The 27,308-nt window shown below is 45.2% G+C and overlaps 4 protein-coding genes across 10 annotated transcripts; 1 reads left to right on the plus strand and 3 right to left on the minus strand.

Annotated features, from left to right (window-relative positions):
- Positions 1–1,106: 1,106 nt before the first annotated feature.
- Positions 1,107–5,224, minus strand: gal3st1b (galactose-3-O-sulfotransferase 1b). Of its 4 annotated transcripts, none has more exons than XM_062478696.1 (4): positions 5,080–5,224; positions 4,252–4,303; positions 2,463–2,610; positions 1,107–2,378 (listed from the first exon to the last, which is right to left on the minus strand). In XM_062478696.1, exons 1-4 carry the CDS (start codon positions 5,206–5,208, stop codon positions 1,247–1,249), a joined length of 1,461 nt encoding a protein of 486 aa, XP_062334680.1. In that variant the 5' UTR covers positions 5,209–5,224; the 3' UTR covers positions 1,107–1,246. The 4 variants fall into 4 exon arrangements, with proteins under 4 accessions (XP_062334680.1, XP_062334681.1, XP_062334682.1 ...); XM_062478697.1 differs by lacking the exon at positions 5,080–5,224 and adding an exon at positions 4,784–4,813; XM_062478698.1 differs by lacking the exons at positions 4,252–4,303; positions 5,080–5,224 and adding an exon at positions 3,312–4,095 and having other exon boundaries at positions 1,108–2,378.
- A 278-nt stretch (positions 5,225–5,502) lies between these two features.
- srsf9 (serine and arginine rich splicing factor 9) lies at positions 5,503–9,150 on the plus strand. Of its 3 annotated transcripts, none has more exons than XM_062478072.1 (5): positions 5,503–5,641; positions 6,508–6,918; positions 7,111–7,289; positions 7,998–8,170; positions 8,297–9,150. In XM_062478072.1, exons 2-5 carry the CDS (start codon positions 6,761–6,763, stop codon positions 8,519–8,521), a joined length of 735 nt encoding a protein of 244 aa, XP_062334056.1. In that variant the 5' UTR covers positions 5,503–5,641; positions 6,508–6,760; the 3' UTR covers positions 8,522–9,150. The 3 variants fall into 3 exon arrangements, with proteins under 3 accessions (XP_062334056.1, XP_062334057.1, XP_062334058.1); XM_062478073.1 differs by having other exon boundaries at positions 5,513–5,641; positions 6,746–6,918; XM_062478074.1 differs by having other exon boundaries at positions 5,545–5,641; positions 6,743–6,918.
- A 147-nt stretch (positions 9,151–9,297) lies between these two features.
- triap1 (TP53 regulated inhibitor of apoptosis 1) lies at positions 9,298–10,615 on the minus strand. The gene is made up of 2 exons (XM_062477858.1): positions 10,339–10,615; positions 9,298–10,035 (listed from the first exon to the last, which is right to left on the minus strand). The coding sequence occupies exons 1-2, from the start codon at positions 10,483–10,485 to the stop codon at positions 9,958–9,960; spliced, it is 225 nt and encodes a 74-aa protein (XP_062333842.1). The 5' UTR covers positions 10,486–10,615; the 3' UTR covers positions 9,298–9,957.
- Positions 10,616–10,846: 231 nt separating this feature from the next.
- On the minus strand, positions 10,847–27,247 carry sgsm1b (small G protein signaling modulator 1b). Of its 2 annotated transcripts, none has more exons than XM_062478605.1 (25): positions 27,093–27,247; positions 26,949–26,992; positions 25,431–25,506; positions 22,866–23,028; positions 22,303–22,458; positions 22,135–22,202; positions 21,509–21,651; positions 21,006–21,137; positions 20,593–20,717; positions 20,149–20,216; positions 19,690–19,853; positions 18,841–18,970; positions 18,050–18,176; positions 17,382–17,446; positions 17,100–17,245; positions 16,456–16,584; positions 15,834–16,025; positions 15,592–15,651; positions 14,104–15,495; positions 13,872–13,996; positions 13,679–13,761; positions 13,450–13,559; positions 12,984–13,080; positions 12,660–12,827; positions 10,847–12,059 (listed from the first exon to the last, which is right to left on the minus strand). In XM_062478605.1, exons 1-25 carry the CDS (start codon positions 27,097–27,099, stop codon positions 11,971–11,973), a joined length of 4,059 nt encoding a protein of 1,352 aa, XP_062334589.1. In that variant the 5' UTR covers positions 27,100–27,247; the 3' UTR covers positions 10,847–11,970. The 2 variants fall into 2 exon arrangements, with proteins under 2 accessions (XP_062334589.1, XP_062334588.1); XM_062478604.1 differs by having other exon boundaries at positions 18,808–18,970.
- Positions 27,248–27,308: the final 61 nt, after the last annotated feature.

A 27,308-nucleotide genomic window follows, 5' to 3' on the forward strand; every position in this document is an offset into this window, starting at 1 on the left:
TCAAACTTCCTTCCTTGTGGCGAACTAATCCCAAGGGAATGGGTGATTCCGTAGATAAATCAGAGCAATGCACTGCACCACAAAAGCATACATTAGACGGCAATTACAATATCACTTTCTTTGGGTCAGGCCTGTAAGCAAGGTACAATTCAGAGATGCCCTTTCTCCACAAGATTTTCTGATTTGAAATATACAGATAATGATGTAGCCTACTGCAATGGCTATCTTTTAAATATTTGAAACTTCATGTGCGTTCTTGTACACATTATGCTTTATTAATTATAAATGAAATAATCCTGATTGGTATACATCGGAGTTTCAGATTTTAACACGTATGTTGACGAGTCGACTCTCTGGCATCGATATATAGAGTATGGAGGTGTTTTACTGCTCCCTGCAGGCGGTCTAGTGTAACTGTCCCTCATCTCACTTCAAGTCACGACACAATCAACAGGCGTACTTATTTTTAGAAAGTGCAAACGCGTTTAAAGTTACTACTGTTCAAAACTGCCTGTGCTGGAGAAGCTAGTTTACAACATGATAACAATTAACTTTTTGTTTTATCTAGACGGAGCACGGTCCTCATTAGGCAACGCGGTGTCTATTTTCTCATTAGTGTGATGGAACTGCATTGCTAAAGCACCGCGTCTTTAACTGCAGCCAGACCCACCGAGGACTCGGGAACCGTGACTCATTTGTAGATTAACGCTGATCAATGACCAGGTGTCCAGATGAGAAAAAGGAATTATACGGCCATAGCAGTCGAACTCTTCCCTGTTTTAATAAAGATCGACCTGCATTACCAAGTGAATGATGACTGGCTTACTGATTCATACATATGTATCTACTGTGAAACAAACTGCAGTTTCATTTGTCCTCTGGAGGAGCGGTAGATCAATGTTTTTATATGAGTCTGGACAGAAGAGATATGGAATGAGACTTGTAATATTACACCTAACACCTACAAGCAGTGGGCCCACACACTTTCCTATGTAAGCTACAAGTTAGCTCAATGCCTGTCTTTCTCTAATCCATTCAACTTCAAGGGCCGGAGATAGAAATGACTGTCTTGCATGGAGGAGGGGGTAATCAAGTACCACATCAAAACAAAGTGGTAAAACAGAAAACTTGTTTACTTGTCAACTTGTTTAGTTTCATCATATAAAACATGTTTTTTCTAATGTAATTGTAAAATGAAATGCCTGAGGTTCCAGTCTTGCATTCCAAGTCCTCAGGCAGTCTTTGCCTAACAGAGAAGATCCTTCAACCAGCCCCATAACTGCGTGAGCCACAGGTTGACACCTAGGTTGGATAAGTACTGTATTTCAGGCGTGAGCATTTTACGACACAGTGTCCTGTGTTGGGGGTCAATGTCATTTCTCAAATTGTAGCCCAGGATGGAGGTTTCCCCAACTGGCTGCCAAGGAAGCATATCCTTATCCCGGATCATCCCTGCCTCCACGGCACCTCCACCCACGAGGCAGATCCCCCTCATCTCTGCATTTCTCTTCCTCAGCTCCTTCACGTCCCGCTCCATCCTTGCCCGCCCGTACGCCTCCACCTTCGCCCACAGCGTGCCGTTGAAGTGCCGGTAGAGCCTCCAGTCGACCCCATTCCAGTCCCGGGCCTTGGCTCTCTGCTCCGGGCTCAACCGGGACACGGACGCCGTCCTCCGGGCGTTGAGGCTGAAGAAAAGCAGGTCGTCCGTCGTCCAGCAGAGGGCGTCTCTGAGCAGGACGAGGGACTCCTCGAAGTGCTCCGCGATGAGGACCAGGTCGAAGCGTTCGGCCAGCGCGCGGACGCCCGTCTCCACACTGGGATCGTCCGCCTCCAGGTTGTTGTCGAACCCGAAGTCGAAAAAGAGCAAGTTTTTGAGGTAGAAGGAGTTGTAACCATCTGGTTTGTAGTAGGTTCGGGGGGAGGACAGGAACTCGGCTAGTTTGTGGGGTCCGGGGATCCGCCATGTGAGAGGGATCATGCTGCGATAGTAATGGAAGGACGACTCAAAGAGTCGGGCCGGATCCCGCAGGATGGTGATGTAGGCAGAATCAGAGGGGAGAAGCCTGGAGACCTCACGGCCGTCAAAACGCATGTGGTTACAAATGATGTTAAAACAGGCCCCGGGGCGATAATTCCTCACCTGGGAACGGTGGAAAGGAGATGGGTAGTAGAAGTCATTCCGTCCGTCTGGAAAGGCGAACTTCAACCTGTGCTTCTCACCGAAGCGGAAAAGAATGTTGAGTAATGTGCTGCTGGCGGTCTTGTGTGTCTTCATGAACATGACGTCAAACTTTGGAGAACACGTTGTGCTCTGAGAGGAGTTGGTTTGATTGTCCTGCTCTGATATCGCCGAGCTGGGAAGGCAGGAAAGAGGCAACCTGTGAAAGAAACAGAAACCTAGTAAACCTTGAACAAACACTTTCAATCGGATGTTTCGTTTTTTTCCCCCCAACTAGACTCACTGCTCAAGGTAAAGATGGGGTGCCCCTGGGCCAGATGTGAAGTACACCACTACCATGGTAGTGGCCAACAAGGCAATCATCAGTCCTCTTGTTAAGGATTTGGGATTTCCTTGTCTTATTCCCTCCATATTTACAATATGTGGGAGACCTGCAATGGAAGGATGAGAGAGTGAATGAGAGATGGATTGGGAAGGACACTGAAAGAGAAATGGAAAGAAAGAAAGTAAGCAAGACAGAGAGAACGCAAGTGAGAGAGAGAGATGGAGAGACAGATACACTCTCTAACACTCTTCCAGTCTTCTAATATTTCACACTATACTGTACTATCCCTATACTATAGAGACAGAGAGAGAGAGAGATAGACAGGATAGAGAGGGAGGGAGGGAGGGAGGGGAAAGAGAGAAAGAGAGAGAGAGACATAGAGACAGAGAGAGAAAGAGAGACAGATGGAGAGAGAGAGAGAGAGAGAGAGAGAGAGAGAGAGAGAGAGAGAGAGAGAGAGAGAGAGAGAGAGAGAGGATTGTGTGATGCATCTGTATGCTGGACTACATCATCTGGTGTGTTTTTTTATCCTGTCTAATTGTGTCTTGTCTAATTGTGTCTAAAGTGTCTAATTAATTTATATTGCTAGTTATAAACTGCCTCTAAATTATCACGCTGTCATGACATCCTCCCCCTTGACACTATACACTCTCACTGTGTAAATGGAACAAACATACCCTATATGGAATTTGTTGTATTCGCTCAAGCTGCATATCTTTTGGGTAGTCAACTTGTTTAAGTGAATAATGGGTAGACAGATGAAAAGTGAATATATTTATGTAGCCGGGTGTATCGGTTTAAACTCACTCCTCAAGTATGCAAACAGGCCACCCGCACCAACGACTAGCTAGCTTTTCATTGGCGTTAGCTGGTAGTGGTCGGGCTTGGCAAGTCAGAGGTGGCGTGCTCGACCCCAGTGAGGGGCGAACATCGGCCCGTTTACCTCTGACGGCGGAATACCATGTCTGTTACATTTACATTCAATAATTTTTTTAAAGACCAGTCTTTACAATTATGTTTCTCATTCGTAATACTTTTAGAACACTCTTATCTGTACTAAGAAATGTTTCTCCAAAACAAAACACTGCTTACACAACAAACATGTTTTCAGTTCTGAAATTCCACCTTCATTGCGGTTACAGATGTTTTGTATAGTGTTCAACTCTGGGGAAAATATGATTGCCTGGGATACTGAAAAGTCTGTACAGCATTTTCCAGAAGTGAGACTGATTGAAAATAACTTGTTACACAAGAAATTAAAAGAAAACATTTAAGATGTAAAACATAACTCCTGTGAGTTGTTCACATTATTATAACTCTCATAAGTTCGTTTGTTTATCTATCAAGAATCTTTCCATAGCTAGGCTAACTGTAGGAATTGCCGCCAGTGGCACGCGCTCACTGACATAACGTTCAACCGCCACTGAACTGCATGGTTCTAGACATTTTTATTAAAAAATAACGAATTTACATTTATACAACGTTGGCAAATGTAAAAATTATTAACAAACATGTCAGACGCTAAGAAAGTAAATCTACATAGCTAATATAGCCCTTTACATTCCATATTTTTCCTCTATTCAACTGGTGAGCTAGCTACAGTAGCACCGTTTAGTAGCTACTGTAGCAGTACAGTACTGTACCCTGAACTGCAACTATTGCTGAACTTTACTTGGGAGATAGGACACCTCATGCTTAATCATGCTATAATCTCGATGTTACCTACAAGGGAAACCTATAAACCAACCTCTAAAACTGGAAAAACGCATTTTCTGAAGATCATCTGCAAAAGTCAGCTCCTGTAATGACATTAGATGACACGGGGTGACATCTCCACGTAACCAGCAACCCCCCCAAAGACAACTACCTTTTTAAAATCCCCCCCAGCTATCCCCTAGTGTCCTGGTGCGCACAACCTCTCCAGTGAGGTACAAAACACTTTGTAGAACCATTTTCCTAGTTACAAACGAAAATAAATAAAAAATCAACATATAGTCTAAAGGCAGTTTTCGTCAAATACAGCCATTAATTGTGCAGTAGTGTTTACAGTATTGTTGTTAAGCTGCTTTACAAGCCTTAGGACAGGTATCTGATATGGGTAGCACACAATGCCGAGTAGGTTAACAAACATTTCCATTAAACCAAATATTATCAGATGAAAGTTAAAGGTTCTCTTATGTTATTCACAGTTAATGGTTTAGTTCAAGTCAATAACAGGTGGCAAATAACAATTACACTGCACACTTATTAAATGTATAATAATGAGAAAAATCTTTGACCTGAAACACGTTCATCGTTCTGAATGAAGATGTGACGTAAATTCCAGTTCATAGAATTCCAAAACCGGTTCAACAGACTGTTGTCTTCTGACATGGGCTCCTCTATGCCAAAGGTTTGTGTGCGTGTGTGTGAGACAGACTGCGAGTTCATTGTGTCCATTAAATTCACATAAATATGTTCACAGTGAGCTCACAGCAATATATCTTTATCTTGAGCACATTACCAATCTTACAAAAAATTAAAACGCAATAAATTACAATCAAAAACATCATTTCGTAAAATAAAGTTGGTCCACCTGAATGGGATGAAGAAATCTGGCCGAAAATGTGAGATGAAGGAAAGAGCTGAAGGTTTGAATCTTGACCCCGTCCGACTCCTTGTTCCCAGGTGACATCTTACCTTGTTCTATAATATCTTGGCACATATTAATGTTGATGGGAGTTGTGAGCTTACACTGATGTCAGCAATATGTGAGCTCACACTGATGTCAGCAATATAAGATGTTTCGTCCCGTCGGGATCCGTTTGAAGAAGAGGGGTGTCAGGTAGTCCCAAATCATCCCTATACCAAGCGAGAGGCCAACGTAATTGCATAGATGATCTTCAGGATTTTTTTCAAGCAAACTGTTGGATCTAGAGAACCATAAATTATTATTTTCACGGGTCTCCGTCAAAATTGCTAACCTGCCAATGTTGCATGTCATAAGACTTGAGTGTCTTACTTGGTCCACCGCAGGGTGGCCCAAGTAGATTATACGAAGTACCCAATTATTGCTGCTGGTTGACTTCCTCTACGGAAGAGAGACACTGATCACAGATCGAGCTAGTCTCATTTCCCGTATCGCGAATTCTCTGAAGGTATGTCTGAAAGTCATTATCTTAAGTTTGACAAATTACGTGTATCAGTACGTGTACAAAGTACATATATATGTGTTTATTTCCCCAAATACAACTGAAGTTCAGATGAATGAGGCAATGCGTGTATATCAAGGGAGCTAATCTTTTTTTTATTTAGCTAGCAAGAGTAGACTATCCATATGCAATCAACAAAGGCGGGTAGCTAGCCGCTACACAGTCGACTGCGCGGATCTCAACAAGTTTTGGAAGCCAACTAATTTTTAGCTAACGTGCAATTTACTGATTGTAATTATTCAGTGTAAGATAGCTACGACTATAGCTAGCTGGCCTAGTAAAATGTACCGGGACATCCACTACGGTGCTACTACTAGCTAGTAATAGCATTAGCTAGGCTAACATTAGCTGTGCAGTGTGCATGTAGTTGCTGCGTGCTACCGTAGCTAGCATGGTGTGCATGCTTTCTTTCCTCGCTAGAAACGTTACATGCAACTAGCTGTCTAGCTCAGCAGTAGTATCTAGCTGACATGCAATCTTATGAATGTATTTATGTCGTACATTCTACAAGTTACAACTAGCGTGAATTCAACTAATTATGTTTGGAAACCTTCCCGCCGTGATAAAAAGCTAGCCTAGATGACTAGATAACACGCAAATCCAAGGTTTCACTTTTTGTTGTCGTTCATTGTTCTGCCAGTCTTTTCCCCCCAATATATACAATAGACTGTTTTAACATGCAACCCCTAATTTATTTAAGCTCCTTACTAGGAAGTGTTGACCAATTAACTTCTAATGGGGACCACGTTATATCTGTAGTCGTTTTTTCTGTAGTGTTTTGAGGGCCAGGAATTCATTGTCCTCTTTTAAAGCTTTCAGACTGGTCCATGCTCCTGGGCTGATTGTCTTGAACCCAACATGCACTACTGCTACAAATGCCCCCCCCCCCCCACAGAGAGATTTGAGTGTTTCCTAAATTAAGGGATTAGAGGAGGATGGACTAAGAATTTTGGATTTTGGACTAGGATTAGAAAACGGATCTTCTCCACCCCTGTCCGTGGAAACGACGTGAGCTTGAAGCCTGCAGGTTCCTCCGGTTTGTGTTAGCAGGGCCAGACATCAATCATGGCGGACGGAAGGATCTACGTGGGGAATCTTCCAATGGACGTCCAGGAAAGGGACATTGAGGATCTCTTCTTCAAGTACGGAAAAATCCGCGACGTGGAACTAAAGAACAATAGGGGAACCATCCCCTTTGCCTTTGTGCGCTTCGAAGATCCACGGTGAGTTCCCGGGATGATCTCTGGGCGCGTACAAGTCGAAACACAGTTCCCTACTTTTGGCAAGCTTCTCTCTTCCCTGATAATGTACACAGCACCAGTGACGGCTCTCAGTGGATGGATGGATGGAGAGGGCAGGTGTGTGTCCCTTGGTCAGACAGGAGTGCATTAGTATTCTCTGCTCTATTCTCTTAGGGATGCAGAAGATGCCGTCTATGGAAGGAATGGATATGAATTTGGAGACTCCAAACTTCGTGTGGAATACCCTCGCTCCTCTGGTGCCAAATTTAGTGGTGGTGGCCCAAGGGAAGGGGGGCCTAGGGGGAGGTTTGGGCCCCCAACTCGGAGATCTGAATTCCGGGTCGTAGTGACTGGTAGGTGGACGTTCTGAGTCGTAGGCAGTTTTGGTTTTTTGTCTCTCTCTCTCTTGGCGGACTGGAGGCCAAGGGGACTAAGTGGATGAGGTCAAGTCAGCTACCAAAAAAAAACAATCACGAAAAAACAAACAGTAAACTCAAACTGATCATGTTGACTGCATAACCCCAAACACCCGGCCATAGTGACTGGTAGGTGTTTGTTCCCTCATTTGTTTGAATTCATCCATTGCTTGAAGGTACTTTGTGTGTTAATGCCATTTTCTCTCCAGGCATTATAAAACCCGTCCCAAGTCCTCTCATAAAATGTTATGACATCTCAGATGGTGCCAGAGTACTATAAACAAACTAGGGATGCACCAAAATAACTGCGGCACATCAGTAATGGCTAGTGTTTGCCTTGTTGATCTCCATCGGCCCTATCAGCTAACAAGATAAAACTGTCAAATGGCAACAGGGGCCGTGTGCACGTGTGGTTCGTAAAAAACAAAAAAAACAATGTTACACCCGTTCCAACATTTCACAGTCGATGCATCCTTATAATAAACTGGCATTATCTTTGATTTGTATTGCACACACGCTCCTTTCCTGCTCTTTCAAAACTGTATAATAGTTCACGGCATCAACCACTGATTGTGATACCTCAAGGGAGGCAGTCCATCCTGGACATGTCTGCTGTGCTTCATCCTGCCATCCCCCCTCCTCCAGGGTTGCCACCTAGTGGGAGCTGGCAGGACCTGAAGGATCACATGCGCGAGGCGGGGGATGTTTGTTTCGCAGACGTGCAGCGCGACGGGGAAGGCGTGGTGGAGTTCCTCCGCAGGGAGGACATGGAGTACGCACTGCGCAGGCTCGACAGGACAGAGTTCCGCTCCCACCAGGTAAGCTCCCCCCCTATGGCCCCGAGAGCCAACAAGACTTCGGAGAATGAACACGAGCAAGCGGCACATTTTCCAAGTGCGTATTCTCGTCCCGAGAATCTCCAAAACGTTGTTTTCTTTGCGCAGGGGGAGACGGCATACATACGTGTCCTAGAAGAGAGGGGTTCAAGTTACGGCCGCTCGCGGTCCCGCTCCAGGTCCAGAGGACGCTACTCTCCTCCCTACCAGAGCAGAGGCTCCCCTCCGTCCCGCTACCAGTCCCCCCCACGCCACGCCACATCGCGCCATAGCCCCCCCTCCAGGAGACCCGCCCCACAGCACCACAGCCCACCCCCTCGCCACTACCGATAAGCCAGCCAGCCATTCACAGAAAAGCACAGATAAAAAAAGCTAGTTTCTTTTTTTGTTTTTTTTTTAAATTCTTTTTTTGCTTTGCTCTGTTTGTCCCAGAATCGATCCTAGACCCAGTATTCCCTTCTTGCTTGCAACTTACATTCCATGTTCCCTCATCCACGGCCTTAAGCTTGCAGATATTCTTCCTGCTGGTTTTTGTTGATTTGAGGTAAGCTTCTGTACTCTCACCTTGCTGTAGTCCACTTAGTCCAGATGATGTCGTAAGACTTGTTTCATTTGACAGAGAACTGGTATTAAAGTAGCTAGGTCGATGGTCTCCCTGCTCAGTTATATGAACACCAAATGTGATTTGAGCAAATCCTCATGTGTCACAATAGTGTGACAGATACAAGATGTCAACAACCAGAATCAGCTTTTATATTGATTGTGAATGGACCTCCATGAATGACTGAGTATATTTTGGACATTGATTTTTGATTGTAATCTGGTGAATTTCTGTGAAGTTGATTTAGCTTGGTTTTTATCCAGTTCATTCCTTTGCCATTTCCCAATGTTTTGTGTACCGTAGTGGCTATGTGCAAGAGTTTTGTTTTTCAATTAAAGTACACAAATGTCTCAAGTTGGTATATTCTGTGCTAATATGCATTTGTACTCTGGCAAGTCTTAAGAGAAACACAGTCCAACATTTCAACCAGTGTACCTCATTAATTCTGCATTGAGAATCCTAGTTTTTAAATGTAAGAAGTGTGACTCTCAGATGGGGACGAACAAGGTAATTAGAAATATTGACATTTATTACTTCAAACAGGTCACTCAGATCAAAGACATGGCAAACAGGGTTGTTTTATTGCAAATTGTATCAATGCATTAAACAATCACCCATAATTTAATTCGGCTACTACATAAAAAATCCAAGTTAGAAAATAAAAATAAATCTAGTATTTGCATGTTAACCAAATTGTGTTCAACAATGATCCCTACGAATGTGTACATCAGCATTAAGTTGCAGACTTCAGTCATGTTTATAGACTAGCAGCTTAGTCATCATTACTACAGCCATTTTTGCTTCCAGAAAAGAAAAGCCACGTTTGAGCATACTTCACAACGTGTGCCAGATGTTAAATAAAAGCATTAAAAAGCAACAAATGACCATAGGAGTTCCAGGTCTTTTCCAGGCATATCTGAATTACCACGGACTCCTTTTGTCAGTTTCTCTAAATCATACTTACATTTTTCTCACACATACTAATCCCAAACTGGTGTTCGGCACTTTATCTCTCACACTGAAAGCTGGTTAGTGGCTGGTTCAACTTGGCTCCCTGCTTGAGCTAAATGATGACAGGGGATGGTAATTACGTCTTCCATGGCATGCGCAGAGAATGGCAAGGCAAAGAGAATTGGGGTATTCGTGTCAGTCCCAACGTTTTCCCCCGTCAGCTGTCTGGTTTCTCTTTGTTTGGTCCCATGAATTCTACGCCATCAATGGGAATGTCTTTTTCCTTGATCGCCTTCTGCACAAACGATAAAAACACTCAATTGGTTAACAAATCCTCATGAAACAGGACACGCGTGAATGATTACTGTGCAACGCTTAAATGTGACAGTAGTAGGCATGGCTGTGGACGGTCGCTGTTGCCACGGGCCTGTTTTACAGTAGCCCATTTAACTACAGGCATAGACTCAAATGCAACCTGCATAGTCATCGTGGTTTGATAAACACGCACTTCCATTGTTGATCAAACGCGTTAATGTAACTAAAAACAAATTGGGAATTTGATATATTTACGTGTTGCAATGAAGCGGGCGTGATTTACCTGGACACAAATTTGGTATTTCTTGAACATGTCTGTACACGGATCACCGCTTTGATCTCCCTTCAGGAACTTCTCGGCAAACCAACGATTAAAGCACTGATCATATTCCCTTTTGAGATCCGTGCAGCCCTCTCCAACACTATTCATCTCTATAAGAGATCAGCTTCAAGGATGGAATATACTCAATAAATACGTTTAATTTGTAGTAAGGGTGCAAAACCGCTCTTCCGCAGACCTTCCGTGACTTTCCTTGAACCATGTGGTTTGATTGGCCCATTGGAAACAGACCTGGCGTTTCATGATGACGTATAAAACGAAGCGACAATTTAAAAGAATATTTCACCCAAAAACAGTTTTTCCTCCCAAAGATTCTCTCGTCTTTCATCAAATTCCACTTAAAATATGTAAGCCTAAAACAATTGTGAGTTCATTAATGTATGACATTTGACAACGTTAATGGTTTTAAAGATATAAATACACAACCTGTGACCAAACACTATACACCATGATGATTGCAAAATATACTGATTGTTTAATACACAGCAAAGTAATAATTACACAATTTTAAGAAGACATTGAAAAAATAAGAGTTTTCTTTCCATTTAGTTATTCTTTTCTAACTTTGTCTATTAATCTCGTTTCAATGAGAAACCTCCCATGTGCAGACAGCATTATTTTCGTCTCAGAATAAACAAATATCTTACTTTGTGCAACTTACAGATTACTTTTGAACGTCATGTGTTTACAATTCAGTTATCGACCACAAATTACATTTTCACAATCAGCGATGCAAAGACGTGAGAAGATATTTTCTGCTGAGACAGAAGCACGGACACAGAAACACTGTTGCTAGGTGACACAATATGTTGGTTTTCAGGAACAGCCATGGGGACAGATTCCCTCCTAGTTGATAGAGATGCAAGCTATTCTCCTGCAGTTCTGTTCAATACCGGTCTAGCTCACAGCTACATGATGCCAATATACAAACAAAATCAACTACGAGTTACAAGTTATGGTTACTTTGCGGTTTGCTGTACCTAGTAAATACAAACAGTTCCTTTATTCTGACCACTGAAATACTGTTAGAAATGTACTTTTGATCCTCGACTTTCAGCTTTATTATCTATGTGCACTATTTCTATGTTGCTTTTGGATGAAAAGAGTTTGCTAAACGCAAAAGAGGTCTGCAAAATGTAATCATTTGGTTCTGTTTGACAGCAATATCCCTGAACAAAATAACTTGATTTAAGGCAAAACTAATACTGAAACACCCTGAAGCAATGTGCAAAGATAGTTGTTCACCAGGCAGGCCTACATACACTAGGTAAACAATTCCATTTATTAATAAAGTAATCGCTGACTGTTAGTACTACCTGAAAACATTTGGAAACACTGTTGTGCAATGATCATGGTATGATATACATTTCCAGATCTGCCACCTGGCCATTTCAGGATAAAACAAAAAAAATATTGATAGATATTAACACGGCCACTATATCCCTCACCATTTGCTGAATATTGGTTTCACTTTTATAAATATAGAGGGTATCCCTAAAGTACATGAGCATTATGTGTGCCACAATTTTCACAACTTTACACATAGTGACAGGGAATGAACAACTGCATGCTGGATCACTTGTTCTCAATGAGGGTCTGTACTTTGTGGACCAGATCTCTGGCCATCATCAGGACCTGCTGGACATTGTGATGTTCTGCCATTTCTGGGGAAAGATTGGAAACAGAACACAGTGTCAAGTGACAGTTCATAGGGATAATAATAATAATTTAACCCTTGTGTTATCTTCGGGTCATTCTGACCCATCAGTCATTGTGACCCACCGTCGTATTGCGACAAATTTACCGCATACAAAGACAAAGTGAAGCATTTTCTTTTAACAGCTAGGCTGTCTCAGACCCCCCACATTGCAAAGGTTAAAAGAAAATTATTTTAATTTGTTTTTGTATTGGGTAAACACAACAATGGTTCGTTATGAACCTTTGGGTCATGTGACCCGAAGGCAGTACGAGGGTTAACAAGTCAAATGTAGCTTTTATCCAAAGTGACATACAAAAAGTACACATCGAAAGTGCTGCAGAAAATCAAGGATCAGTTCTATCATTATGTTGATGGTTAGAGTTTAGTTAAGGAACGGTCTGAATATTACAGAAGAGTTCAGAATGGCCTGTAATTCACCAGGCACAGTGCAAAATAACATCTCAGCTACCAGGCACAAGACAGTATCACAACACAATAGGCGTGGGGATCCCGGTTTTTGGACATCTCTAATTAACACATTGAGAAAGTAATCTTCTAGACTCACCGTTGAAGAACTTAATGATGTCTGTGAAGTCCATGTTGTTTTCTAGGATGATGTCCCTGTACATTTCGACCAGCGCCAGAGCGATGAAGAGGACAAAGTTCCCAGAGGAGGTGTGCTTGGCCGCCCAGATAGTCTCCCACACAGAAAACACGTCATCATACACCATCTCTGGGGAGAGACAAGTAGGAGGCAAGTGCCCGGGTTAGAAAACATAAAAGTTTTCCTATGCAATATCGGTATTGCATGTGAGAGATGCGAGTCACGTGACGTTTAACAACGCATTTTTATTTCCCTGCATTCACAGCCGTCAACACTCATGTTTACCTCTTTTGAAGTCTAGTAGAAACCAGCGGTAGCAGAAGTAAAAGTGTGTGTAGTCTCCATTCTGCTGCATCAGTTCAAACAACTCGGAATCGAGGATCTGGCAGGTAGAACAAAGTAGAACAGCTGTCACAACAAAGTAACACATCAACAAAGTAATAGGAGACACAGTAAACAAAATAACACATCATTATATCGTCATAACTACCCTTACGGGCACCAAATGTCCTTACTAGTAAAGTTACATTTTACATTTAGTCATTTAGCAGACGCTCTTATCCAGAGCGACTTACAGTAAGTACAGGGACATTCCCCCCGAGGCAAGTAGGGTGAAGTGCCTTGCCCAAGGACACAATGTCATTTTGGCACAGCGGGGAATCGAACTGGCAACCTTCAGATTACTAGCCCGACTCCCTCACCGCTCAGCCATCTGACTCCCTAAGTTTGAGTGCGAGTGCACACGTTCTACCTGGATGAGTGAACGCATGTTGGCAAAGTGTGAGTCCATGGCCCCTCCATGGGGAAAATTCTGATTCATCCGCTTCATGAGTTCGGAGAAACAGCTGAATGCCATGACCTCTAAGAAACGCAAACACACACACACACACAATATCAAATGACTCATCTGCCCACTTCTAGGAAAGAAGACAAAAGAGTTTTAATCACATAGAAAAACAGCAAAGAATAATCAATCTGACCGTCATCCAGAATAACCAGAAGGGGGGCCAGCAGATCACACATGCCTTGGACATAACCAATCTCTAGGTGCTGCCAGACATAACTGCAACAACAACAACATGTGTTATTGTGTTATCTGTTAACTGGCAATGAAGTAACAGTAACAGAGTCCTTATAGCAAACTGCTAGCAGAGCCATATGAAATGAACGAACCTGCACATGATGTTACGCAGTTTTTCCAGGTTGGCTGGGGTGAAGTACCAAAATGTCCTGTCACACCGTCTGACGTCTTTATCAATGCGATGCAGGTTGATCAAGTACAGATCTAGTTGTTCCTGCTACAACAAAGTGAGAAACAATTGCCTACCATCAAGTACAATACAAAAGCCATCAAATCAAAGTCAACCATGAGAAGCACTAGTGGTTCCTGTCACATGGTGCATACCGAGTATGGGACTACACCAGGAGGCGTTAGAGATTTCTCCACATGTTGGATCCTCTCCCCTACTTCCTCCATCTCCGGAAGAGGGAAAAGGCTGTCCATCTCCGGCTCCTCTTCAGACAGGGCCGTGTCCGTCCCCTCAGGGGTGGTACTGCAGCCTGGGTCTGGCTGGATCTCCAGGGCTTTCACCCCCAGGCCCAGGGAGACCGAGGGGGCAGCAAGGCCTGCCAGGGGCCTGGCCCACACATCCCCCATGGTCAGACAACCCCCCAGGGCCATGGGGATGTCCTCCATCTCCAGAGCGGAGGGGGAGTCGTCGGAGTCCGCAGTATCTGGAGACCGCTTGGATTGAGGTGCCTCGTGTGTGCCTGTTCTGGGTTGGGATGCGTCCAGGCTGTGCGTGGGAGGTTCACTAGGACCAAGCTGCTCTGAGGCTAAAGCTAACGTCACGTCTGTTGCTCTGAAAGCGTTTGTCTCAGGCGGTGCGGTTCTGACAGAATCAGGGGTTTTGGTTTGGGCTTTTTCGGAGACGTCGGTTCCAGCGTCCTTCTCGTCTTTCTCGCCGCTCAAAGGCTCACTTGTCTGACGGGGTTCGACGTCTTTGACTTTGTCAATTCCAGAGGAACTTGGCTTCTCTGCTTTTTCTTCTACCAAAGGATCTTTGGGTTTTTCTGTTGGAGACCGGCAGAGAGAATCTTTGTCTGTGGTTTTTCTTACTTGTGTTATAATTCCCATCGTCTGCCCAAGTGGAGGAGCTTGAATGTACTCATTCGACACCTCGGTCTCTAGTCTCAGAACATTCTCCGGAGCTGCTCTTACTGGGTGAATTGCGTCATCTGCGTCAAAACCTTTAGACAACCGTTTGGCTTTGTATACTTCCATCTCGGACGTTCCGGAGGCCTTCCCGGCTTCTTTGACAGGATCCTCTTCTTTGACGCTCCCCGGAGTTTCCTGGATTCCCTCGAGTTCCGAGTGTTGGACCACTTCGTTCTCCCAGTCTCTGGACTCTTCTTTCTTATCAGCTTCTTCTTCGACCTGCGTCAGCACGTCCTGGTCCTTCTCTACTCTGGTGACTGGGAGAGGAGTTTCCGCTGGCGGTGACCCAGCCTTGGCCTCTAGGGAGGGTTCCCCTTCCCTCAGCTCCCCTGGGGTCTCTACTGTCGGCCGAGGAAATGTGGGGATGACAGCCGGAGGAGAGGCAGTGATCACGCAGTCTGGGCCTGGGGGTGGATCCGACAGGCCAGACACAGGGGGCTCACAGGAGCAGCTGTCCCCAGAATTGGAGTCCACGTTTGGGATGACATCTGGGATGTCCTTCATGGGGCTGTCGGGCTTGGCTTCTTTGGGCCTGGTCTCCGATTCAATCTGATCCACTTCCTCGACAGACCCAAATACCTGGTCAGGGAAAATGTAGATGTTTATGAAGATGTTTATGTTTATCTTGTACTGTGCTTGTAATCGTAGTTACCATGGTGACAAGAGCCCCCCCACCTGCATGCTACTGTTGGAGTCAGTCTGGGAATGGGCGTTCTGGCGGTCTAGACTGATGCTCTGGTGTGGGAGGAGTCAAACATTAACCAGGAAACAACAACAATCAAGCAAACAGAATAAATGAAAAAACAGCATTCTACTTTCCCAGCAGACAGAATAGAAAGAGAGGAAGAGAGATAGAGATAGATCTGCATATCTATACATAATCTAAACTGCTCATGTCATGATGGTGGCTGCCATACGTCAGCGCTGAGGGTGGAGTCTCGCTGCATCACGCCTCTCTCCACGCTGGCCCCAGAGGAGCACCTGGCCCCAGAGGAGCACCTTGCCAGGGCCTCCGCGTGCTTCTCGCTCTCCCTCTGCTTGACGATGGACTCACAGCCCCGCCACTCCTCCACGGTCTGCTGGTAGCTGGCTCTCACCTGCTCGTCCACCTGCAGAGACACAGACGCAGTGTCACTTCCTGGTTAGGCTCGTAGTTTGGCTTTCATCACATTTACATTTTACATTTATATTTTCTTCATTTAGTAGAAAGCGGTATACAAATAGTGCAAGAAGAAAGTACCACAGAAAATCAGTGCACAGTGTTTTGATGATTATAGCCAAGCAACGGTCTGTATTTTACTAGGAACAGTGCAGTAATAACATCTCAGCTACCAGGCATAAAGCAACCATAACCCTATCATCAACCCTACCATAATAATCTCAACTACAGTTCAACAATCTCAACATTTCAACTACAATATTCAATGGCACAGTGCCACGAAAACACAATTGTACATATAATATCACACACTGTAGTACAGCATAACAAAACAGCATCTTGTCATCAGGGCAACATCGTGGTCTCGTTTCGGAGCCCACCTCTGTCCTCTGCTTGTGTGTCATGGAGAAGTGGTAGTGTCCCAGGAGGAAGGGCCACACCTCTCTCCGCAGTGTCGGGTCCACGCCCCCGAAATACACCCGCCTCATGAGCTCCTGTTCATCGTAGGCCTGCCGAAGAGATACGGGATCACCACAAGTTCAGTCAGGGTCCGTCACACAAAAAGCTGTACGTGAAATCAAACTCCTGCTGTACGTGAACTCGGAGTTTGATTAAGGTTAGTCACGCAAACAGTCACATGTAAGCACATGTCTAGCCAATCTTGTGTGTGGAGTCATACATAAAATATGAGGAAGCGTTACATTTACAAGACCGCATGTCACGCTTGTAAATGTAAAACATTTCGCAAACACATACAGACTCAAAAAGGTGTATTATTTGTAGTTAGTCTTCCATATGGGAGCCTATGAACAAGCAACCATTCATGACATTGCTCTCATGACTATTGAAGCAGAACACAGTTTCGGGGTCATGTCATGTGTTTTTAGCATCAGATAAAAACACGGTGAGGGTATAGCTTAGTGGTTAGAGCATCCGACTGCTGATCTAGAGGTTGCAGGTTATAACCCCCCCCCCCCAACCCATCCCCCCCTCCCTACACCGTAAAGTATCCAGTAGGTCTTACAGAGCAGTCGAGGAGGAACCCTTTCCAGACCTCCACCGAGAGCCCAGCTCTGCAGTCGTGAGGCAGGTCTGGGTCCACCATGGTGGGGTTGACCAGAGCAGAGAGGTGGGTACGGACGGTGGACAGGTGGCGACAGTACGCAAGCCCTGCAAGGGGACAGGAAGAAACTTGCTATTGAAGCTGAGGCTTGACTCTGCCATCTTTGGGGTATGTTCATATGTAATATCATTGCAATTGTTAAAAATAATAACTAATAAACTAGCACGAGAGCGAAGAACTCACAGCCGTAAAAAGCCCGGGAAATGATCTGGTACTTCATCGTGTCACAGAGCAGTTTCAAGGGAGCCCTGTGAAGAAAAACACAAAATAATTCTCACCTCCTCATGTGTGTAGACTTAATATCTTTTGTGTAATGGAAAACGGAATTGTAGCCATTGCTAGAGATGTGTTTGGGCTTGTGGCCCTGCTTGTGGCCCTGCTTGTGGCCCTGCTTGTGGCCCTGCTTGTGGCCCTGCTTGTGGCCCTGCTTGTGGCCCTGCTTGTGGGCTTTGCTTGTGGGCTTTGCTTGTGGGCTTTGCTTGTGGGCTTTGCTTGTGGCCCTGCTTGTGGCCCTGCTTGTGGCCCTGCTTGTGGCCCTTGCTTGTGGCCCTTGCTTGTGGCCCTGCTTGTGGCCCTGCTTGTGGCCCTGCTTGTGGGCCCTGCTTGTGGGCCCTGCTTGTGGCCCTGCTTGTGGCCCTGCTTGTGGCCCTGCTTGTGGCCCTGCTTGTGGCCCTGCTTGTGGGCCCTGCTTGTGGCCCTGCTTGTGGGCCTTGCTTGTGGCCCTGCTTGTGGGCCTTGCTTGTGGCCTTGCTTGTGGCCTTGCTTGTGGCCCTGCTTGTGGCCCTGCTCGTGGCCCTGCTTGTGGCCCTGCTTGTGGCCCTGCTCGTGGCCCTGCTCGTGGCCCTGCTTGCCTGTCTTGGTTGCAGCCGTTGGGCAGGGATCCATCCGAGGAGCCGTTCTGGGAGCAGGAGGAGCAGGAAGACTTCCTGGGCGTGGGGTGCCACATGTTCACGCCCTGATCCACCAGCTCTGGAGCCACTGGACATGGACAGGAATCACCGTCATCAACATTGTCTTCCATGTTATTGTAATCATCATCCTCATCCTTATTCATAATCCTCATCCTCCTCATCCATGATCATCATCCTCAATCATCATCCATCATTGTCCTCATCATCAACATCCTCATCATCTCCTCATCCCCATCATCATCATCATCCTTATCAACAAGTTAAAAGTCAACAACAAAATTTTGGTGAACTATTAGTCATGAAATTAAAAGGTTGTATTTGACAATAAATCAAATAAAAACATGGAGAACAGCAACAAACCAAGGCAGAGGATGGATGTGTGACAAACACAACTGGATACCCATGCATGGTCTCACAGAGTGACTGTTTCCAAGGTAACCGCTGAGGGGGGTTGACAGAGCAACACACATGGGCTAGGTAGACAAGTGAGACAATGAGAAATTAACTCAACATAATAATAAGAAAATGGAAAAACTGCATTCCATATTATCACACAACAACATGAACACCCAAGATGTAATTACGTATGTGTGTCAGTGTGTGTGTGAGTGTATGTGTTTGAGTGTATGTGTGAGCGACGGAGAGCTGGAAAAGAGGATATCATTCTTATGTCTACACCTTACAGCATTTAGACCCACCAGTATTGGGAGGCCAGACTGACACAAACGTACCAAACTCCGTCAGACTGCCAGGAAACAGGATTCGAAAAACGTAATCCGTGGCTTCATCGTCGTCCTTGTCCGACACAGAGTCACATGACCCCTGCGGACTCCTGTTCCGCAACTTAGGGAACACCTTTCCCTGTTGGTGAGAGGAGGTGCCCGCTCAGCAGTCAGCACAAATGCAGATGGATCGCAGTTGCAAATGAGAACTTGTTCTCAACTAGCTTACCTGGCTAAATAAAGGTGAAATAAATAAATGGCTCTCATCAACACAGTCGCTCCGGTTCTCTTCCCCCAACTCCGAGACGGAGGTTATCTCAGGGCGATCTCTTACCCGGGTCCTCGCAAATTTCCTGAGATGTGCCTGGAGAGCGCATAAAGATCCCATGCATGCTTCAGCACGGGCCTAGCCGACTCACAGAGTTTATGGCCTTTCACCGCCCGGCCGGGATTGTTTACAAAGACCCTCACGGAAATCCATTCCCAGCACCTTGTAAATGTCTCCGCTACGCTATCGTCCATGAATCTTTCCTCATCGTTACCCCTCCTGAAGATGTCCCCATGACAAGGTAAAGTGAGGCCACCCTCTGCTCAGTGACAAGGACGGCATAAAACAGTGTTTTCCTGAGATATCCTCATTGTTGCCTCCGCGTGATCGGATCGAGATGTGATTACTTTGCACCTTGTCCGGAAAATAGATGATAACTTGACTCTGACCACCAAAATACTCTTAGAACGATGTACTCTCTGATCCCTGATTTTTTGCTGTACTTTCTACATGCACTACTTGCTCGTCGCTCGGAATAAAAGCGAAAAAAATGACTGAAATGGGGAAAAATAGGAATAGAAACGCCTTACCTTTCCTCTCTGGGACCAGAGGGGGGGGTCGAGCTGGCCGCGAGGGAGCAGTCCTGTCTCCAGGCAGGTGAGGAACTGGAGAAGGTGACCCCCTCTGGGGAACCTGAGCGGAGGCCTCTGGATCCCATCCTGGCTCACCAGAACCACGGTTCCACCACTGTCCACTGAGGAACAGAGAACCATTTCACACCAGCAGAACACACACACACACGGGTGGGGTACTAGAAGAACCAGGACTTCTCCTAGGTGAAGTAGGTCGTGGGAAACAGTGGAGAGGAGAAGGACAAATTCTCGTTTACTCGTAAAAAAAACAAACGTACTTGTTACAAACGACAAAAGGGAAAACAGGAAACTTCAGACAGACCAGAAGTAGAAAACGGGAAACCAGACAGAGGTACCAGCAGACACAGAGGAACAAAAAGAAAATGTGTACTCAGATGAAAGAAAAGGGTGTGTCACCTTGCTGATGACAGTGCAGGTAAACTATCTCCTCCAGACGAATTGTCATGGCAAAGTCCCAGTAAACACTGTTAGGAAAAACCAACGTTTAGTTAAAATTTCTTCTAGTTTGTGGTCTTATTAGGCAGTACATGTTTACATTATGTTATTATATATGAATATGTGATATAGTTAATTGCAGATCAAAAGGCCGAAAGTAGCTTTGGATACATATTTTGGCTAAAATGAATACATACCAAAATGAAACAAAACTATACATAAAGTATAAACATACATATTATATTTATCAATACATGTGTGAATGTACAAACCTACTACATTTTAAGAACACTTCTAATTGTGTGGAAAAAGATTAATCAAATTAAACCGTATTATTTTTTTATGTAATATATTAAAACATGTAATAAGTATTAACTTGTTTATTCATCATGGTTTTCATGTCACCTTTTCTCAGTGTCCAGCTCTCCTACAGTGCCATTCATGAGCTGGTTGGGCGTCCATTTCAAGGTCATGAGGTCAGCAGTTTGGTGGAGTGACAGGTACCCTGGGATGGCCTCCATGTCGTCCCTCTGTACAGACGAGAGGGTAGCCATGATCATCACCTTGTGTGTGTGTTCCACTACACAGAAGATGAGGATCTGTGCCACCCAAAGATAAAGACACACTGTACATATACCGTGCACACACACATATTCTGTAACCCTCCCCCACACACACACACACACACACACACATATATATTCTGTAACCCCACCCCCCCTCCACACACACACACACACACACACACATACATACATACACTGCCCCCTCACACACACACACACACACACAGTCCACCCCTCCCCCCTCACACACACCGGCTGGACGAGGACGTTGTTCTTGCCAAACAGCAGCGTCGCCCTGGAGTTCTGATGGAGGGACTCCACATACTCTCTCGCCCACAGAAGAGGCCGGTCATCCATGCTGCCGCTGGACTGTCTCTTCTGGACCTGCAGGCCCACCACAAACACAGTTACACTGTCTCTTCTGGATCTGCAGGCCCACCACAAACACAGTTACACTGTCTCTGCAGGCCCAACACAAACACAGTTACAGTGTCTCTTCTGGATCTGCAGGCCCACCACAAACACAGTTACACTGTCTCTGTAGGCCCAACACAAACACAGTTACAGTGTCTCTTCTGGATCTGCCACAAACACAGTTACTCTGTCTCTTCTTTCTCTGCAGGCCCACGTGAGAAGAGGGAACCCATGATGCAGGACAATGTTTATTTGCAGTATTGCAGTAACATTAGCCAACGTGATCCATTGTATCACACATGTATGACATGACAGTAGGAAGGAGCCACCGTCAGACTGACCAGCGCAGGGCGTCTGGAGGGGGAGTCTTGGCGACAGTGTCCACTGTGGATGCGATGCCTCTGGACCAGCTCGTCAGCGGAGGGGTCGGTCCAGAAGTGGTCTGCCGTCTTCATCTTGGTGTACTCCAGGGCACAGGGCCCCACTGAGGAACCACGGACACAGAAAAATGCACCGTTAAAAGGACTGGTATGAAAGAAGAAGAAGAAAAAAGAAAAAAAAAAGAATATTGATTCTTGAAATCGAACATTCTGTCCCAACAGAAACCAAACCTTTTATTTATTTATCTGTTTCCGTTTTTTTTCCTACCTGTGATGGATTCTCCTGCTATCAAAGTAAGCAGAAAGTCAATTTGGTCTGGTAGTACTATTATTTATTTTTCCCCTGACATTTCTGCACTACGGGACCAGTGTCCTTCGGTAAGATAAGGTCATCTTCACTGAACAGCTTCTCTCTGGCTGTCAAGCTGCCTGACTGTTTATCTGTGTGATCACTCGGGCAGTCACGGCCACGCTAAAGGCGAAGGTAATGTTCCCTGAACTTTAATTCTATGGGAGAGTTCTTATCTGAACAGACAATCAGCTACGTCCTGGAAACCGAAGCGGTGTGGACGGTTTGTCATAAATACCTAACAGAGACGCAAGAATCGGCCCGTCCACCGGATCTGTTAGCATGGCCTCCCTCTCGTAAAATGTACTGGAAGAAAAAAAAAAACAACAACAAAAAAATCAGTATAAATACCTCCACATTAAAGCAAGTTCCAGCTGAAGGCTGAACCATGTGAGTGAAGCCTCACCTGCAGTTCTCCACCAGGTACAGGACGATCCTGTCCAGAAGTTTCTCCATGAGGGCCGTGCGGATCCACAGGTGCTTCAGGGCCTGAGGTGTGAGGTTGGCCTGTTTGGACTGCTTCTTCACACCGTCGTTATTCAACTGGGACTGGTTCTGTTTGCTGGACGGACACGCAAACAAGTGGAGTTAGAGGAGAGGAGAGGAGACAAGGGAAGGAGATAAGGGAAGATAACAGGAAAGGAGGTTAAGAGGAGAGAAAACAAGGAAGGATTGGAGATGAGAGGAGAGAACAGGAAAGGAGATGATAGGAGGAGAGGAGAGGAGAGGAGACGAGAGGAGAGGAGAGGAGACGAGAGGAGACGAGAGGGGAGGAGAGGGGAGGAGAGGAGAGGAGAGGAGAGGAGAGGAGAGGAGAGGAGAGGGGAGGAGAGGAGAGGGGAGGAGACGAGAGGAGAGGAGAGGAGAGGAGACGAGAGGAGACAAGAGGGGAGGAGAGGGGAGGAGAGGAGACGAGACGAGAGGAGACGAGACGAGAGGAGAGGGGAGATGAAACGAGAGGGGTCTTACTTGTTCTCCATGAGCTGCTCCAGCTCCTGGACCTTCTGGCAGAGTTCCTCAGCAGGAGTAAAGCTCTTCCCCACCTTCATGAAGAGAGCGGCCACCTTGTTGCTGCACAGGAGGCCGGCTGCTCTTCGCTTCAGGCCATGGAGCAAACACGCCTCCACCACAGCTGTAAACAGAAAGAGGGGGAGAGAGGGGGGAGAGAGAGAGAGAGAGAGAGAGAGAGAGAGAGAGAGAGAGAGAGAGAGAGAGAGAGAGAGAGAGAGAGAGAGAGAGAGAGAGAGAGAGAGAGAGAGAGAGAGAGAGAGAGAGAGAGAGAGAGAGAGAGGGGGGGGGAAAGAATGGAGTGAGAGAGAACAGAGTACATATAATGGAGAGAAATAGAAAAAGAGAGAGAAAAAGAGAGAAAGAAAAAGAGAGGGATAGATAGAGACAGAGAGAACAAAGCAGACAGAATGGAGAAGAAGATATATATAGAGAGAGAAAGAGAGAAATAGAGACAGAAAGAGTGAGTGGGTGGAACTCTGTTAGAAGAGGCTGTAAATCCTCCTTGTAATCTCAACCAGACAGTGTTCCTGTACCTGCTGCTGTGCAATGAACACAGTTTTACTGTGCTGTACTCTACTGGAACTCTCTGAGATACTGAGATAGATGAAACGATCTGTCTAGTATCCAGGGAACATACTGTGCTGTACTGTGTGGTACTGTGCTGTATGCTGTGCTATGTTCTACTCTAGTATACTCAGATACATCTCAAAGCATCAATCAAGCCGCCTTTTCTGGGAGGACATTAAGAGTCCAGAGGTGACACTCAGCAGGACCAGAAATAGACTGAAATCTGCCAAACATCGGTTGCTAAGATATCCATGGAGGTGACTCACACAGAGGTTTTCCTCCAGAGCAGCACTCACACCTGAGACAGCCTCATGACGGGTAGGTTCTTACAGCTGTGGCCAGCAGGACCACCATGTTCCTCAGCTTGCTGGTATTAGGGAGTCAGATGGCTGAGCGGTTAGGGAATCGGGCTATTAACCAGAAGGTTGCCGGTTCGATTCCTGCACCAAAGACGTTGTGTCCTTGGGCAGGGCACTTCACCCTACTTTCCTCGGGGGGAATGTCCCTTTACTTACTGTAAGTCGCTCTGGATAAGAGCATCTGCTAAATAACTAAATGTACATTAGACCTGCACTCTGCCTGGTAAACAAAAAAACTTTACTCTAATCCCCGAAATACCGTGCGCTTCTGGTCGTTGATTTTGCTGCAGTGCTTTCTATAGGCATTGCTTGTTAAGCGTCTGCTCAATTATGTCATGCGATGTACTCGACACAGTCGTAGGTCTGTGCCTTGAGCCGTAACCGTACCCAGATTGGACTAGTAGGAGGTGCAAGGACAGGCCATTTCACCTACACAGTCACTTTGTAGGGTTAAATGTCAAACTGGTCATGAGCCTAATTAAAGCTATGCCTCAAGGATACTTTGAAAGGAGCTTTGAGATAGAGGCCTGTGATCTAGAGGGCTTTTATGTGTCCTGTGAAGATAAAATAATAATTGACTGAAAAGAACCAGTGTGATTAGGCTAGCAGATCACATGTCCCTGCACAACACGACACGGCCCAAGGCTACACTAGCCTGAGACTTGCGACAACAGTTTTGTCATTTCCAAGTGTGAAATGTCGAGTCTGACACCTCCAGAGAAAAGCATGTGATTACAGTTTCAGTCCGAAGATTATTATAATGGATGAAAAGCAAAGCAAAGCTGGGCTCAGTAAAGTAACAAGAGGTGACGTTTTTTCACACAAACAAAATAATCTTCACCTCACTTCTACCTGAAAATCAGATGGATTATTCACTCCTAACTTTGAAAAAGCATGTATTTTAACACAGTTTCACAAAAAAACATGTTCATAATTTACCCAGATGAGTTATCACATAATCAACTGGCTCCCCACTGAGCTCTCACAGAGATCATCAGAGACCATTCACCAGTCTCTCCTACCTATTAGTCACATCTCATCAGAGCAGTTTGGTATTCAGGTATGTGCGTAGGTTTGTAGCTCTCTCGCTTAGTAATGGTTTTCAGTGTAATGTGTGTCATAAAATTTTAAATACTTCGGAACAAATCAAAGGCCTTTTAGTCATTTCTGGGTTATTTTGGCCCGTATTCATATGTGTAGGGGTGAGAGGGTAAGGTGTTACTGTCACTGACTCACTTCCGGTCAAAAATATGTTGAATATCTAAATGTGACCACCTTGTGACTTGTTTCAAATGGTACTTCCTCACCCATGCAAAAGCATGAAGTCCTTATCACATCTAACGCATGATATATTATTATTCATTTACATTTAGTCATTTTAGCAGACGCTCTTATCCACAGCGACTTACAGTAAGTACAGGGACATTCCCCCTGAGGCAAGTAGAAGTGCCTTGCCCAAGGACACAACGTCATTTGGCACGGCCGGATATCGAACCAGCAACCTTCGGATTACTAGCCCAATTCCCTAACCGCTCAGCCACCTGACTCCTATTCATTATTATAGAACTGATTGCATGTCCCACACAGTCCCACTCACCACAGAAAGATATTATATGACTGCTGTCCGCGTGAACAAACTTCCTTGTCACCGCTTCCTCCATGATCTGTTTCACCTGAGAAGAGGAGAGGGGTAAATTCAGGCAGAGGTCTGTTTTGACAGATGGATACAGACAGATTTATACGAGTAAACAATCCCCCTTCCCCTTCCACATCCCCAAAAAGGATAGAAGGTTCATAGCAGAGAGAAAGGGTTGAACCATGCGTGCCACTAGATAACAGAATGCACAAGTAGAGAAGTAATCAGAAACAGATCTCAGACATACAGTGTTGAAGGATCTTTATCAAAAAACGGACATGTCAAAACCTGAAACAAAACCTGTGTTTAGACACATGACGGGTTTTCACTGCACCATACACTCACACAGATAGAATGCTCCAATTCCAATCGAGCATTTGTAATCAGAGGAAGCACATACCAAGCATATTTATGGTCATTCGGTGTGAGAAAGGGGTATGAATATCCAATAATACTAAATCCCCGGATGTAAACAGGCTTTCAGAGAGATGATCAGAGATTCATCTGCCCATGCTGCCTCTGGGTCTCCGTATCTGGTATCAGAGTGCTAACAGAGTGGAGGGGCACACACAGCCAGGGAATGAGTCACAGGAAGGTGGAGGTCTCCAGCCCTCACAGTGATGAATTAAACATTCTGTTTCCCCTCCCGTGGGGAGCGCTGAGAAGTGATTGCTTTCGTAAGGCCGACACGACCGCTGTTATAAATTACTATGTTGTGTGAGAGGCTTACATCTACCTCGTGATTTAAACTGTTGGAGCTGCCTTAGCTGGAACAAAGCTTGGCTGACTTGAGCAGAAATAAACCACCATTGAGAGAACAAGGATTATAGTGAGGGTTTTGATGTTGATGTTTGATTTCCAGGTTTATATGGAATTGAGTTAACAATGTTAATGTCCTAGTTTCTATGCTTCACCATAGTGTGTCTGTAAGAGAGAGCTTGGGTCTCGTGATGGTTCTCAGCACCACATGTCAGGTGAACTCACAAAGATTGATTAGGCAGGAAACATGCAGTGACACTGGTCAGCATGGTGTGACTGCAGAGGGGAGGTGGTCGTCTCTGTCCCCATTGTGGTTGCCGTAGCATCCAGCTCTTTACAGTCACGATAGCTCCGTACAAACACTAATAGCTTGAGATGCTCGTAGCCTAATGGTGGGGCTAGAATAATTTCAATAAAATAAAGAAATGTACGTAGCGATTTATTAGCGGCAATAACGCTCAATATACCTCTCCTATATTAAGATAAAGGGACAACTGCTTGCATTTAGCCTTAATATTCATTCAATGATTAATTCCTGACATTGTGACAATCATACGATGTTTATTCAATCGGGCTACACCTAATGACAGAAGCGCACCTTTGATGCACACAGGCGGTCATCGTTAAATGATCCCCTGATGAGACTAGCAAAAATATTTAATCTCACACTACTTCGTGATAAACAGCAGCAAAACATTAAAGGGTAAAAAAAGCACCAACCTCTTTCTTCACATTGCGCAGCAATTTCTGACGCGTCTCGGCCTCTGTCATATGAAAAACATTTCGTTGTCATGCTCTGCTTATTTAATTTGGATGTGCAATAATACAGCGATCTGAATCTCGAAATTAATAGCACTGTCTTACCTCCCATTGCTCCCGGAACGATTCGAAAACTAGGATATAGTTGTGGTCAAAAGAAGATAGCTGTTTCGTTTTCGATAAATCCCTGTCCGTGGGAAGTAGACTGTGGAATAGCCCCACTGCGTGTGGCCGAACGCCCCCTTTAAAGCGACAGTAAAACCCAATCTATACGTGTTTAGTTTATTATAAGCACTCAAGCGCGCGCGCAGTCGCACTATG

The sequence above is a fragment of the Osmerus eperlanus genome, chromosome 14 (assembly GCF_963692335.1).
Source record: "Osmerus eperlanus chromosome 14, fOsmEpe2.1, whole genome shotgun sequence".
NCBI classification, from domain to species: Eukaryota; Metazoa; Chordata; class Actinopteri; order Osmeriformes; family Osmeridae; genus Osmerus; species Osmerus eperlanus.